Source organism: Lycium ferocissimum, unplaced genomic scaffold, assembly GCF_029784015.1.
Source record: "Lycium ferocissimum isolate CSIRO_LF1 unplaced genomic scaffold, AGI_CSIRO_Lferr_CH_V1 ctg1907, whole genome shotgun sequence".
Lineage (NCBI taxonomy): Eukaryota > Viridiplantae > Streptophyta > Magnoliopsida > Solanales > Solanaceae > Lycium > Lycium ferocissimum.
Genome location: NW_026718183.1, coordinates 69,008 through 84,143, shown reverse-complemented (window position 1 = coordinate 84,143; position 15,136 = coordinate 69,008). Strand labels below are relative to the sequence as shown.

Sequence of the window (15,136 nt, the reverse complement as noted above, 5' to 3'; positions counted from 1 at the left end):
CTCGATGCTTACTCCGGGTACAACCAAATTCGGATGCACCCAGAAGATCAAGAGAAAACATCTTTCATTACCCGATACGGGACTTATTGCTACAATGTAATTCCATTCGGATTAAAAATTCCGGGGCAACCTATCAACGCCTAGTTAACGGAATGTTCGAAGAACAAATAGGAAAAACGATGGAAGTTTATATTGACGATATGGTTGTTAAGTCCCTGGAAACAGAGGACCATTTAAAACATTTGCAGGAAACCTTTGACGTACTCCGAAGATATAATATGAAGCTCAATCCGGAGAAGTGTGCTTTCGGTGTCCGGTCGGGTAAATTCCTCGGTTACATGGTGTCAAATCGGGGGATCGAGATTAACCCGATAAGATCAAAGCAATCGAGGACATCGAGGTGGTAAATAACGTCAAAGGAGTGCGAGAGGCTTACGGGAGGATAGCGACGCTGAGCCGGTTTATATCAAGATCTTCAGACAAGAGCCACCGTTTCTTCTCCTTACTCAGGAAGAAGAACGACTTCACATGGACACCGGAGTGCCAGAAAGCCTTACAAGAACTAAAAGAGTACCTATCCAGCCCTCCTTTGTTGCATACGCCGAAAGCGGACGGCGACTTTTTCTCTACCTTGCCGTATCCGAGGTAGCGGTAAGTGGAGTTCGGTCCGAGAAGAATCGGTACACAATTTCCCATTTATTATGTGAGTAGGACCTTGGGGGATGCGGAGACCCGTTATCCCCACCTTGAAAAATTGGCATTGGCATTGGTAAGCGCTTCCAGAAAGCTTAAACCTTACTTTCAATGCCACCCGATATGCGTAGTGACCACTTATCCTTTAAAGAACATCTTGCATAAACCGGAATTATCGGGCAGGCTAACTAAATGGGCTGTAGAGATAAGTGGGTACGATATTGAATATAGGCCCCGGACGGCCATCAAGTCACAAATCTTAGCCGATTTTGTGGCAGACTTCACCCCGGCCATGATCCCGAGGTGGAGAAGGAACTCCTGCTAACCCCGGGAAAAGCCACGGGTATTTGGTCATTACACACGGACGGAGCCTCGAACCTTAGAGGTTCCGGGCTTGGAATCGTCCTTAAAACCCCCGCCGGAGATGCAATCCGGCAATCTATTAGAACGGTTAAATTAACTAACAATGAAGCCGAGTATGAGGCTATGATTGCGGGGCGGAATTAGCTCGGAGCATGGGGGCCGAAGTAATCGAAGCAAAATGCGATTCTCTCACGGTTGTCAATCGGGTGAATGGCGTCTTCGAAGTCAAGGATGAACGAATGCAAAGATATCTTGAAAGGGTCCGGGTCATACTTCACCGGTTCAAAGAATGGACCATGCGGCATGTACCGAGGGAGCGAGAATTGCGAGGCCGATGCGTTGGCCGATTTGGGATCTTCGGTCGAAGGGAAGAAATTAACCCGGGACCGTTGTGCACTTGATGAACTCGGCGATAGATAACGGGCATCTTTGAGATAAACACAATGGGATTAACTTGGGATTGGCGCAATAAATACATCGACTATTTGCAAGATGGAAAGCTCCCCAATGACCCGAAGGAATCACGATCGCTAAGGACGAAAGCAGCACGGTTTTGCCTGGTGGACGGTCAGTTATACAGGCGGTCTTTCTTCGGCCCTTTGGCCAAATGTTTGGGTCCCGGTGAAACCGAGTACGTGATGAGAGAAGTTCATGAGGGGATATGCAGGAATCACTTCGGCGCGGAAGCCTTAGTCCGAAAAATCATTAGAGCCGGTTATTATTGGAACCGGATGGAGGAAGATGCGAAGAATTTTGTCCGGAAGTGCGACGGGTGCCAAAGACATGCTCCGATGATTCATCAGCCCGGGGAGTTGCTGCACTCGGTTGTATCACCCTGGCCCTTCATGAAATGGGGAATGGACATTGTTGGTCCATTGCCATGGGCACCCGGTAAGGCCCGCTTTATTTTGTTTATGACTGACTACTTCTCAAAATGGGTTGAAGCACAGGCCTTCGAGAAAATACGAGAGAAAGAAGTTATTGACTTCATTTGGGACCACATTATTTGCCGATTCGGCATTCCGGCCGAGATCACCTGTGACAACGGCCCCCAGTTCGTTGGTGGCAAAGTTAATGATTTCCTCGAGGGGTTGAAGATAAAAAAAATTGTGTCAACTCCGTATCATCCGTGTGCGAACGGACAAGCGGAATCCACGAACAAAACGATAATTCAGAATCTGAGAAAGAGACTTGAAACGTCAAAACACCCTTTGGAGGGAAATATTACCGGAGGTGCTATGGGCTTACAGAACCACATCAAAATCGAGTACGGGGGAAACACCCTTCTCGTTGGTCTACGGGACCGAAGCCCTCATTCCTGTAGAGGTCGGAGAACCCAGTCTCCGGTTCAATTACGCCACCGAGGGATCAAACGAGGAGGCCATGGCCGTAAAACTCGATCTCACGGACGAGCTACGCGAGAACGCGTTAATTCGTATTGCAGCCCAGAAACAGAGGATGGAAAGGTACTATAACCGGAGAGCTAACTTCCGACATTTCCAAATTGGGGACTTGGTGCTCCGAAAAGTTACCTTGAACACCAAAAACCCCAATGAGGGAAAACTTGGTCCGAACTGGGAAGGTCCGTACAAGGTGACCGAGATAACGGGCAAAGGGTCCTATCAGCTGGAATCCATGGACGGGCGACGGTTACGCAACAACTGGAATGTGGCTCATTTGAAGAGATACTACTGTTGAGGTATGGACCTTTTTTATTTTTTATTCACTTACCTTTTCTTTTTTTGCAGGGAGCCGAGTGCCGACGTAGTTAGCTTGTTAGGTACGAAAACACGTGTTGCACTCTTTTCCTTAGCTCGGTTTTGTCCCAAATGGGTTTTCCGACAAGGTTTTTAATGAGGCGACAAGTACAACGTGTTACTAAAGTAAGAATATAAATACCGGATATTCGGGGGTAACAACCAACGACCGAGGGATGAATAGTGCTTACCCGACTTACAGCTCGAATAAGCACTAGGGAGCTATGACAATACATTCCGATGTAAGGACCAAACGATCAAAAGTGAATCGTGTCCCTCTAATATTCACTATGGCGAGAACCGATCCGGACCTTCGTATCGAGGTTTTGATGTAAGGACCAAACGATCAGAGCGAATCGTGTCCACTTAGAATTTGCCACGGCAAAAAAAAAAAAAAAAGAAGGAAATGGATAAAGTCCTCATATGATGTACATGTACTTGCAGTTTATTGAAAAATCAAATTATTACATTTCAGAGTTATCTTCTTTGTAAATCACTTTGCTCCAAAAATCGGGCATCAGTTTATCTGTATACTCGATCCCGAACATTACAACCGAAATACGGCAAAGGCCACAAGCTTACAGCAAACCGAGCCTAAATCTTAATACCCCCGAATGGGGGCTGCTACACCAGAATTTGTTTAAGCAGAGATTCAGGTGCTCGAACCTAATCAAAAATAAAGGAATAGCCGCAAAATATCGGCCCTAAAAATGCCTAACGTGATTCGGAGACGTCTGAATTCACAAAGCACAAATAAGTCCCGCGGGCAAACTTCTCTAATCAGTTCCCGGATAAATCATGCCGGATGAGATGAAAACTCTAGTCGAACAAGTCCGAAAAATCGGCAGTTGAACAGAAATCATAACAAACATTCAAACAAAAGAATGGTCGGCACAAAGGATACGCTTTTTATATATACAAATTTTTTACACTTGAAATTTGAGAAAATTCAAAGTGCTATAAAGACAAAACAAAAGGGAGTACAAGCCATAGCTTATCCGGTACGACTGGAACCAGAATGCTCGGACTCTGTCCGTTCAGAATCATCGGAGTCGGAGTCAAGAGCTCTCTTTGCCTCTTCCTCGGTTCTTCTAGCCTCCCGAATAAGAGCTGGGAGATCGGTGAAACCACGCTCGGCTTCCTCAAGGGTGATTCTCCGAGATCTCCACCGTTCATGTTCCCCGCAACCGTGGAATAGGCTTCGACGGCTTCCACACTCTTTAAGGCTTCCACCAAATCGGCATCGGCTCGGGCCAGCTTAACCAAAAGTTCATTCCTCTCTACATCGAGGACACTCCGATATTGATTGGCCGAGTCAAGCTCAGCTTTGAGTATATCATTTGCCTCGGTCATCTCCCCGAGTTTGGTTCTTAGCTCATCGCACATTCGAGCCCTATCCTCGGCTTTTTGCTCGAAAACCCTCATTCTATCCGCATACTTCGCACTCTCGGATTCGAGTCGCCGGTGCCTCTCGGCCCAATTGGCGGCATCAGACTTAACCGAGTCGAGTTCTCCTCGGAGTTGAGAAATGGTGGTTTCGAGCTCGCTCAGCTTGGAAGAAAATCGAGCGTTGGCTTGACTAAGACCGATTTTCTCTTCCTCCAGAAGCCGGTTCTTCTGCACAAGCCCGGCTAACTCATCCTTCAGTCGAAGGTTCTCAGCCTTCGTAGTATCAAGCTCGGGCTGAAGGTTAGCAAGGGACACTGCTCGGCTCAGCTCGTCTTCCTTTATTTGCAAAAGGTCTTTGAAATTTCATCGTTTCTCGACTTTGGGCATCCAGCTGGCCTTTAAGGTCATCAATCTCTTGTTGGGCCCGGATGAATCCCTCGTTTACAAGCACCACACTCTGCCAAAAAGCAAAGACATTAAAAACCAGAAACTTGCATCAAGTTATAAAAGACATGGGCTAGAAGGCCTACCCGATTGCCCGCATGCATTCCTTCGTTAATCAGGCTCTGCCAATGGATTTCGGCCATTTTCTTTTTGTCCGAATCCGAGACGAGGGGCCTTAAGTAGCTTGCCACCCCCACCGGACGAGATAAGCGCAATCTTCGGGACGATGATGCGCCGATCGGTTCTCCAGGTTCCACGCTAGGAGCCGGAAAGATACTCACCGAGGCTTTCCCTCGCACCGGAATCGGTAGATCGATTGGCTGCCCTCGTGACCCGAGGGATGGGAAGATGGCCAAATCCGGCAGCCTCCCCGGTAGCAGGAGGAGTGTCCAAAAACATCTCATCTAAATTATCCGGCCTAGGAGCAGTGGGTGTGGTTGGAACAGTACCGGCACCCTCGGCAGAAGTAGAGGCTTCAAACCCGGTGACGGGACCCTCGGCAGGCAATGAGCCGGTATCTTCCGGTGCCTCAGTGCCCGGTGCAGACTCGACTCTTGTCCCAGTTCCAGCAGTCGGCTCAGGCCCGGATCTCCGTGGCCTTTGCAAGGGAATCTCCTCGGAAGACTCTTCACCTGTAATATCAACAAACTCAATAGACCTAAGAGGCGTTGCATAAAGAATTTCTTCCCCACCTGGTAGCTGAGCCGAAGTGGAGGGTCCTTCCTCGGTTGAAGGGGTGGAACTGCAGTTTCCTCCTCCGGGACCGATTCAAAGGTAGGGGCCACACCGACCCTACGAACGATCACATCAGACTCTTCTTCATCTCTCAGTGACCGGACGACGCGCCTTGCCCTTTTTCGTGGCTTGTCTCCTTTATCTGAGGTTTTCCTCCGTTTTGGGCTGCAGCAATAATTCTGGATGACCCGGCCGAATCGAATGCCGATGTCGGTACAGCTTGCTCATCTGCTGTCCCGGGTCTGGGTCTCACCGAACCTTTCGGTAAACCTAAAATCGAAGGGCTATGAGTAACGGTCAAACTAAAGAAAGCCAAACAGTGCGTAATACTTGAACTCAGTAGTGTTACCGTGGTTTTGAGCAATCCATCGGCCACGAGCCAGGATTCCCCATGTCAACTCTTCGTGTGAATGACGGTCAAGGAGCGCCTCGACCCACTCGTTCATATGTGGAATGACCGGGGGTATCCATGCCACGGCTATAGAGAAGAAAAAGGAGAACGTAAGCCCGAAGGATTAAATTAAGGAAAATAAGAATAAATTGACAAAGTTGGGTTCGAGGAACTTACGGTTGTCATTCCATTTTTCCGGGAAGGGCATGTATTCCTCGGGATAATATCGAGGTCCTCACCCGAACGAAGCGCTCTAACCGGCCCGGTCTCTATCTTCGTCCATTTTTAGAAGATCGGATTCCGGCCTCTCTTGGCTAATTTTATTACGCCTCCCGGAATCGTCTTGGGGAATAAAGGCGGATCAAATGTGCCATCGTGAATGGTTTTTTGGCGTTGTTGGCCAATAACCGGAGGCAAGCTACCGTCCTCCAGATTATCGGTCCAATTTGTGCGAGGGTCACATTGTATGTCCGGCACATCTCCAGTACGACCGGATCAATTGCAGGTTCCAGCTTCAGCGTGAAAGGGTAAGTGTAAACGTATAAGAAACCCTCGGTAGTCGGTTATCGATTCATCCGGACCGGAGCAAATACTTGCACCGGACGGTTATCCCATCCACGATCCCGGACCGACACAGTCAAGCTTATCCTCGGTGATGGAAGAGGGATATCGCCTTACGTCATACCCTCTATCCGAAACTAATGAAGGCTTCTCTGCTTCGAACTCTTTGTTGAAGTTGGGTTTAATCGGCACGATATCCAAAGCCGTAGGCTCGGCCACATTCTTTCCCTTCGGTTGAGACACCGGCTCAGCTCCTTGGGAGGAGACCGAGGGAATATCCTGGGAGGTGGTTTCGGTATTGGCAGACATTTGCAATGGATGGGAGGTTGAAAATCTGACAAAGGGATGAAGGTAAGAAGATGGTGACAGTGAAGCAAATAAAATGAAGCACAAATGGAAAAATGAAATGACGAGCGACACTTGAGTAGAACGGTTTTCCTTGCAAGCAAAGTTTAGGTGGCAAATATGGGTGATGAAATAACAGGATCAACGATGGAAGAGAAGTTGGAAAAGATGAAATGAAGAACAGCAGTGGAGTGAAGAAGTTTGAAGTGAAGATGATGAAAGTGAAGAAAGTAAAATGAAGAAGGAAGCACGTAGAAGGTTATATATACACGCATGGGACTGGGCGGTTACAAATCCCGACCAATCAGTGAGCGCCACGTGTCCCGTAATAAATGAGGATGTGATTTGAAGGGACGTGCGTAACGGCGGTTGCAGAGCTCGGACCAGTCGGGGAATGACACGTGGCAGATGGCAGAAGAAGGTGACAACTGTTCCCGCCAAAATGAAAAGATAAGAACGAGCCAATGTGATCCTCGGTTGCACGATTCATCCACTTCCCGTTACTCCGATATGATCTCGGTCCGGAAAGTGTGGGGACTATCTGTATACGGTAAAAACCGGGTAAAGTTTGTCCGGTGAAACTCGGGATCAGCAAAAGGAAGAGAACGAACGGTAGTGTCTGATCCGAAGAAGCTTGGCATGAATCCGTTGTATCCGGAGATAACTCCTTATCGTGGTTGGTCCGGTGTCCGATCCTTATATGGCCGAATTGGTTGTGGCCGTTTGCCCGGTTCGAATACGGCGAAATCGGTCGTGGCCGTTAGCCGGTTTCTTCGTGACCATTACGATCGTGGCCGTTGGTCGGATAATCGGTTATTCGCTCGCCATGTGTGGGAATCTGCCACCTGTTTCTGACAGTCGTACGGGTGTCAGACCGTACGACCTAACCTTATCCATATTAGGTTTTCTTTATCCTAAAAGGGGCCCATGATGTATAGGAGGCCCATAGAGGAAAACTATAAATAGGGGTCATTCTCTCATTTTGAGGGTTGGCTTTTCTGATCCAAGAGCTTTGTACTTCAAATATATTATAAAATTTCTCTTGCCTAGTGTTCTTCAGATTTTAGTCCGGTTACAACTGGAACTGTTCATTAAATCTCTTTATTCAGTATTGCATCTAACATATATAGATATATAAAAATTTGTCTCAAATACATAGATATAAACGTCTTAGCTCAGCCTTTAACATATCAGTTCACTATTTGCTCAAGCCCTTAACAAACCGAATAGATTCGACTTTCTTTGATTCCTCAAAGTATAGATTAAAGTACCACATATCCTTTGCCTCATTTACAAATTTAACTTATTACCCATTTTCGAGGTAAACACATATATCTTACATGGGGGTATTTGATTTTAATGCTTATTTGAGGTGAAAATATTACATTTTTCAAATGCCATTCATATAGTTTAGATTAATGGGTCAATGTACTTTTTGTTTGTGCTGATGCCATATCTGATTATAAACTTGAAATTTATCTTTTAGGATATTATTTAATTTATTTTGAAGATCATTGTTGTGGTGGTGAGCCATCGTTTCAATGTTCTTTCTCAAATATTAGTTTTAGCTTTTAGGCAACATTAACTGATTTTTTTTATGAGCTATTGTTTTCATTTGTATGTGGAAAAAATCATTGTTTATAGATTTTAGTAATTGTAGCTTGCATCTTGTATGGGCTATTGCAGTGGTTTGAACTTCTTTTCTGTTTAGTAAATCCTTGCATATTTTCATAATTACTTCTTTTTAATGTAAAAAAACATTTTTTAATTATGTCTTTTAGTGTCGTTCTCTATTTTGCGGGTTAACAAGCTCATAAAACTGTTCCGGATTAGTTGTCTGCTCTTTTGTGATTGTAAGTATATTTCTTTAACTAAGTTAAAGTTGTCACAAGTCTTGTTGGTTTTAACGTATGATTTTTATCATAGTGATGGGAAACATGGCATTTTGTGTTCCATTATTGTTGACTTAGATTCAGTTTCTCAACAATCTACAACTCCTTGCTGCTAAATGCACTAAACCTCTTGTTGAAGCCTACTAGATTAATGACTAGGAAGACTCTTTGAGTTCCATGATTTTCTGCTTAACTTTCACATACATTATTTTTCTAAGTGCGCCAGTAATTGGCCAATATGATCTGCGTAATGTGCTGGGGAAAAAAGGAAAGTTTCTTTGCATGTAATTTCCTATGTCACACAACTGGATCATTACCTTGGGATTTAACCTGGCTATTTTTTGAGCATGTCACTTCTTGTTTGGCATTGTGGTGTTTTCTCCTTAGATAATTAGTGTAATTGTGTTTCATGGAGTGTCCCCTGCTATGGTCTGCATTTATTTGGCTAATAGCACAGAACCAATCAGAATCTCCGCCGCCTGCGTTCTTGTAAACCACATTTCTCTTGCCTTATCTAATAGAGAGGTTATCGTTGATCATTTCACCTTGCATTTGAGTCTATTGGACTTGGTTTGATTATCATGTTTGTGCACAGTGCAATTTTGATATTTTGTAGCTAGAATAAATTCAAATTCTTATCAAAGTGGTCAGTTCTTATGGTGGAATGTGAAAAAGAAACTTAATTTTTTTCCAGGTGGCTTACCTCTATTGATAAGAAATGTATCATGTTCCAGTCCTTTCACTGCTAATTGTTTTCATCAGGTTTGTCGGTCCCCTATTACAGATAGGGCTCTTATGACATGGTTCAATAATATATCTAACTTAGTCTTCGATCAGAAGAAACTGAAATGTACTAAACGCTTTTGACTTTGTGATTTATCGAGCTTACTTACCACTAGATGCTTTGATTATTCGTTTAAAGTCCTCAATAAACCTGTGGTTTTAATATTTACTTTTTAATGTTTATGGTTTTTTCATTGTGCTTCAGCGGCAATCTTAAATATCTTTCTGTTATTCTTATTTTTTTCTTTTGGGTACTTGGGTTTAAAGTTTAGAATGTAAATAGCATACTCATTAGATTTCTCAATAGCTAGAACCATGGCACGCCTTTGCTTTCTTGCTCCATAGTAAATTTTGGGCTACCTGCTCATTTGTGTACTTCTCAACGTCAACAGCTATCTAGATGTTTTCTAGTAACATGAGAATTATGTTCATTCAGACCGTTTATTTTTCATTGTGCTTCAGCGGCAATCTTAAATATCTTTTTGTTATTCTTCTTTTTTCTTTTGGGTACTTGGGTTTAAATTTTAGAATGTAAATAGCATACTCATTAGATTTCTCAATAGCTAGAACCATGGCACGCCTTTGCTTTCTTGCTCCATAGTAAATTTTGGGCTACCTGCTCATTTGCGTACTTCTCAACGTCAACAGCTCTCTAGATGTTTTCCAGTAACATGAGAATTATTTTCATTTAGACTACTTATTTCACTGCTCCTGCTGACCACCTTTGTTAGTCGAGTCGATGCAAAAGTAAAAGCTTTCTTCTTTTCAGGAGCTTCCATATGATATACTTATGCAGGAGTTTGGATGTCATAACTGTGTGAACTTGAAGATGTGGTGATAAATAAGTGCAGGTATGCGGTGAGTATTAGCTCTCACTCCTTGAATCACTATGTTATGAGTTAAGACATTATTGTTATTTTCATTACTGAAAATGTGTGGACTAAAGTTTGATATTAGGAATTTGTTTCTATTAATGTTCAACGGGCAATCTACTTGGCCTTCTGAATTAATGTTCAATTTTGATCTTTTAAATGGTGTCTATGACTTGTAGATTACTTATGGGTTACTTTTTTTTCTTTTCCTTCCCTCTTCACTTTCTTTCCCTTCCTTTTTTCTGTTTTGTTTGGTGGTTCTTCACACCACATTGATTTAATCCACTAAAAATGGATGATATTTCAATTATTCCCTCTGTAGTCATGAAAGTTGTTGGTCTCTGCATTTTTTTATATCCTTGTTATCTTTATCACCTATTACATCTTATAGAGCTTTGTATACATGTAAATGGTATGAAACATTATCATGTTGCATTAAAATATGTTCTCACTGTGTTATTATCTTGCAACTGTGCAAATAACACAAATAGTGATGGAACAAATGCCGGTGTTCTAGTACTTTTAGAGTGTTTGCTGAAGATAATTTGTTTTTTTGGTACTTCTGGAAGTGTTTTAAACAATATACTCTTATGCATGTTATTTCTCCTACCTCTCAAGAGAGATTTTGTTTGGCTATGAACTCGATCCATAGACTTAATTGATGACCTGGAGAACTACAGTAAGTCATAGATGAAAATTGAATTTTAAATCATATGCTGGATTAATTCTCTGGGTATGTTGTCGTTGTTGTTTATGTTGTATTAATTCTTTGTTTTATCCACGTCCTATATAATTCAATTGATGTATATGCATTGCAAATAGAATCACGGTTTATATGCTGCTTCAAATTTATAAGGATAAACCTATCATAAGATAAACAACTCACCAATGCTTCAAGTTAATTCAAAGTTCATTTTACTTGCATGATTTTAAGCTTTCTCGTAGTTGCTTCTTTGTTTGGTGGGGCAGTGTGGGAGAGGGAAGGGCTGGCAGCGGGGGAACTGCCGTGGGGGCAGTGGAGGCGGACTGCTGGGCAGTCGGCGATGAAGGAGAAGAGGTAGGGGAGATCGGGTGGTGGGTTGCACGAGAGGGAGGGGGCTGTATTGGGGAAGCAGCGGCCTGGTCATGCAACAAGTGGATTCTCAATGGGGAATTATCATCATCCAAAAAATCATATGAGGTAGGAGAGAGAGTATGCATTTGTGAAAAAGGAAAGGAATTTTCATCAAACCACACATGCCGAGCTATGATTATTTTTCGGCTCGATAAGTCATAGCATTTGTACCCCCGATGGTTGGAAGGGTATCCTAGGAAGACACATAGAGTGGACCTAGATTGTAGCTTATGAATTTGTGTGGAGGAAAAGAGAGGAAAGCATAGACAACCAAAAACTCGAAGATGAGAGTAGGATGGATTCTTTTGATAAAGAATGTGAGTGGGTGTCTTATATGCTAAGAGTTTAGAAGGGAGAATATTGTGTAGGTACGTGGCCATGGCCAAAGCGTGATGCCAATAGGAGGGGGGCATAGATGCATGGGCAAGGAGTGTACGAACAACATTATTGATCGATTTTATTTTCCGTTCCGCCTTACCATTTTGGGGGGAAGTGTGGGGACAAGAAAAGCGGAAACACATCCCGTTTTGTTCACAAAATTTATGAAAAGGACCATTATCAAATTCACGCCCGTTGTCACATTGAAAAGTTTTGATTTCTTTTTCAAATTGAGTGCGAATGAAATTCCGGAACGACAAGAAAACATCATAAACCTGGGACTTTGTTTTGATTGGAAAAGTCCAAAGAAAATTTGTGTAATTGTCAAGAAATAAAACATAATATCTGTGACTGGATGAGCTAAGAACAGGTGCAGTCCATACATCACTGTGAACAATATCAAAGGGCATAGTAGTAGTTGAAAGAGAGTCATAAAAAGGCAATTTAATTAATTTCCCCAGAGGGCAAGAATGACAAACATTGTTTCGAGCCTTATTACATTCAATCAAATTACTACTATGTAAAGAACTAAGAATAACATCCCTGGATGACCTAAACGGGAGTGCCGGATATGAGGAGAGATGACACTAAAAGCGAGATGGTGCGAATGGCGAGATGGCTCGAAAATTTGGGAAGAATGGATAAAGATCACCCGAACTCTCACATCTCATGAGTTTGCTCCCCGTCTGTAAATCCTTCACATTAAAACCAAAGGGATCAAATTCAACAGAAACCATATTATCTATAGTAAATTTACGAACAGAAATAAGGTTTTTGATGAGTTTAGGTGCATGTAAGACATTTTTCAGTTTTAAAGAGGGATTTACTTGAAGGAAGCCTGACCATAACCACGAATTGGAATCATGCTACCATTACCAACAACAATGCCATTATTTTTGCTCAATTGATAATAAGACGAGAGAGTACCTTGGGAGTTGGTCATATGAGATGTGGCTCGGTGTCCATGTACCAATTCTGTCATCGGGCGGATTCAACGACATTGTGTGCATAGCTTGATCAATATCTGTGGGCGCATACCCGCCATGTGATGACGAGGCTGACGAGTAGAACGACTGTGGAGGACGAGGACCAAGAACTCCCTGCTGCGAGGGAGCTGGACGCGGTTGCTGCCCGCCACGGGGCTGCTGCCATCCCGCCGTAGGATAGGGACAAGGTGGGGTGGCCCACGGCTGTGGCCCCCAAGCTGCCCATGGTGGATAATACCACGACGGGGCAGCGAGGCCTTGCTGCTGCTGCTGCGGCTGTGCAGTGGTGCGGCTGCCCCCGCCGCTGCTTTGTCCATTGCCGCTGCCACCGCGGTTGTTGCGGTTGCCGCCGCTGCGACCGCGGTTGTTTTTCTTGCCACGATTCTGCGAAGTTCCACGATTGTTGGCGTTATTTTCAGAATTATGGGGCTGTCCATTACCTGAGAAATGCTGAGGAGTAACATTGTGGGAAACAAGAGGGGGGCAGATTGAGCCGGCGTCGTGAATGGCGTCCTCAGCATGGCTATCTTCCTCAAGCTCAAGCATCGACCGGACAACATCAAAAGACGGGAGAGGTACGGTGCTGCACCGTTGTGCGAAAAGTCTTATATTCCTCCGACAACCCTCGCAGAAGGCGAAGCACAAGTCGTTCGTCGGAAACTTTGTGACCGACGTTGGCAAGGTTGTCTGCAAGAACTTTCAGTCTGGTGCAGTATGCTTTCACATTCGGAAAATCCACCAATTTGGTGTTGGTGAACTTTGCATCAAGAGCGAGAGCCCTAGCCGATTTATTGTCCCGAAAAAGATGAACAAGGCGGTCCCAAGCCGGCGGCGGTGTCCTCTCGGATGAATGATCGTGTTAAGAAGATCATTGGATATGGTGCCATAAATCCATTGCCGAACAATGTCATCCGGCCGTTCCCATAGGGCCTTAGCAGAAGTTTCTCGGTGCAGGGCCGGTGGTGGCACGGTGGGAGAGGCGAGGAGGTAGGATATGGTCGATCACCAAGTTGGCACGACAATGGAGCTTGAAGAGGGTAGCCCGATTATTGTATTGGCTTCCTTCGTAGTCACACAATAGGAATGCATGATTTGATATTGGTGACGGTAGTCGCAGGATGCAACTTGGAGGTGTCAGCCATGGAGAAGAGGAGGAAAACGAAGAGAGAGGGTGGGGGGGGAGGGGGTCGGCGGCCAAGGGGGGGGGGGGGGGGGGTTGGCGGTGAGAGGTAGGGTTTTAGGATGCTAGGGTTTTTAGGAGAACCTAGTCTTATACCATGTAAGAGAATGTTTTCCTTGAATAATCTGTTCCCATGAATGGGTTGATATACATGATTTACAACATAATTGTAGGCTACAAATTAGGAACTAATTTCACTAAATAATACTTACATATGCTATCCTAAAATAGAAGATTACAAAATATTACAAAATATATTTTACGAATTACATATTCTAACAAGAACCAATAACCAAAACTTTCCACAGAGACGTGGTTTTCAGTTCTCTAACATTGTTTTTGATTTAAAGTAACTCAGACAAATTAAAATGTGCAAGTTAAACTGCTTGACCAGTTTGGGGCCTTAATCTTGTTTTCTGTTTTCTGTATCTGATTGAGTAGCTTAAAAATCATCTGTGCTCTGATTTTATTATTGAGATATTGTCCATCAATCTGAAGCTACATTTTTATCTATAGTTGGCAGATTTTATATTTCTTAGAACTTTGCTTTACATACTTGAGCTCAAGGTTTAACATGTAGGTTGGAACTTTGACCTTTTATGTGGTCTATACAATGTTTAATTTGAATTTTCTAGTAAATTTTTATAGTTTTTAAGAGAATTTATTGTATGCCTTTGACAGGTTTTGAAGACATGATAAGTTTACAAGTCCCGAACCAAAAAAAAAAAAAAAAAAAAAAAGAAGATGAGTTTACAAGTCAATGCAAGATTTTAGACTTAAGTTGGTTATCATTTTGCTGGGATTGTTAGGCAAGTTTTATATTTGTGTAAAGACTGTAATGGCATATTGTGCTTGTACCATGCTGCATTGCTACTAATGGATGTAATATTGTAATTAATTATATATGAAAGCATGAGAAATATTGATATTTGTCTACATGCAGTTGATTTTTTGTGTTGTAAGCAGTGTAATATTTTGGGAAAATAGTACCCAAAGAAAATATATTATTTATGGCAAGAAATATTGTAAATAAAAACTTTTATCGGCCAAATTTCTTGTCCTCAAAAACATTTTATGACCAGACGCTAAAAATGCGTAGATACCAAAGGGGACCAAATAACTATTTAAGGACCAGGAATATGGTCCCTAAAGGTATTTTAAGGACCAGCAGAAATCTGGTCCCAAAAGCCTATAGCGACCAATTGGAAAATCTCGTCGCTATTGACTTTTAGCGGCGGAGCCTATAGGGACGA

At 43.3% G+C, this 15,136-nt stretch overlaps 1 protein-coding gene across 1 annotated transcript; it reads right to left on the bottom strand.

Moving 5' to 3' along the window:
• Nucleotides 1-12,281: 12,281 nt before the first annotated feature.
• LOC132042897 (uncharacterized) lies at nt 12,282-13,249 on the bottom strand. The gene is made up of 2 exons (XM_059433405.1): nt 12,645-13,249; nt 12,282-12,412 (listed from the first exon to the last, which is right to left on the bottom strand). Exons 1-2 carry the CDS (start codon nt 13,247-13,249, stop codon nt 12,385-12,387), a joined length of 633 nt encoding a protein of 210 aa, XP_059289388.1. The 3' UTR covers nt 12,282-12,384.
• Between the last annotated feature and the right edge of the window lie 1,887 nt (nt 13,250-15,136).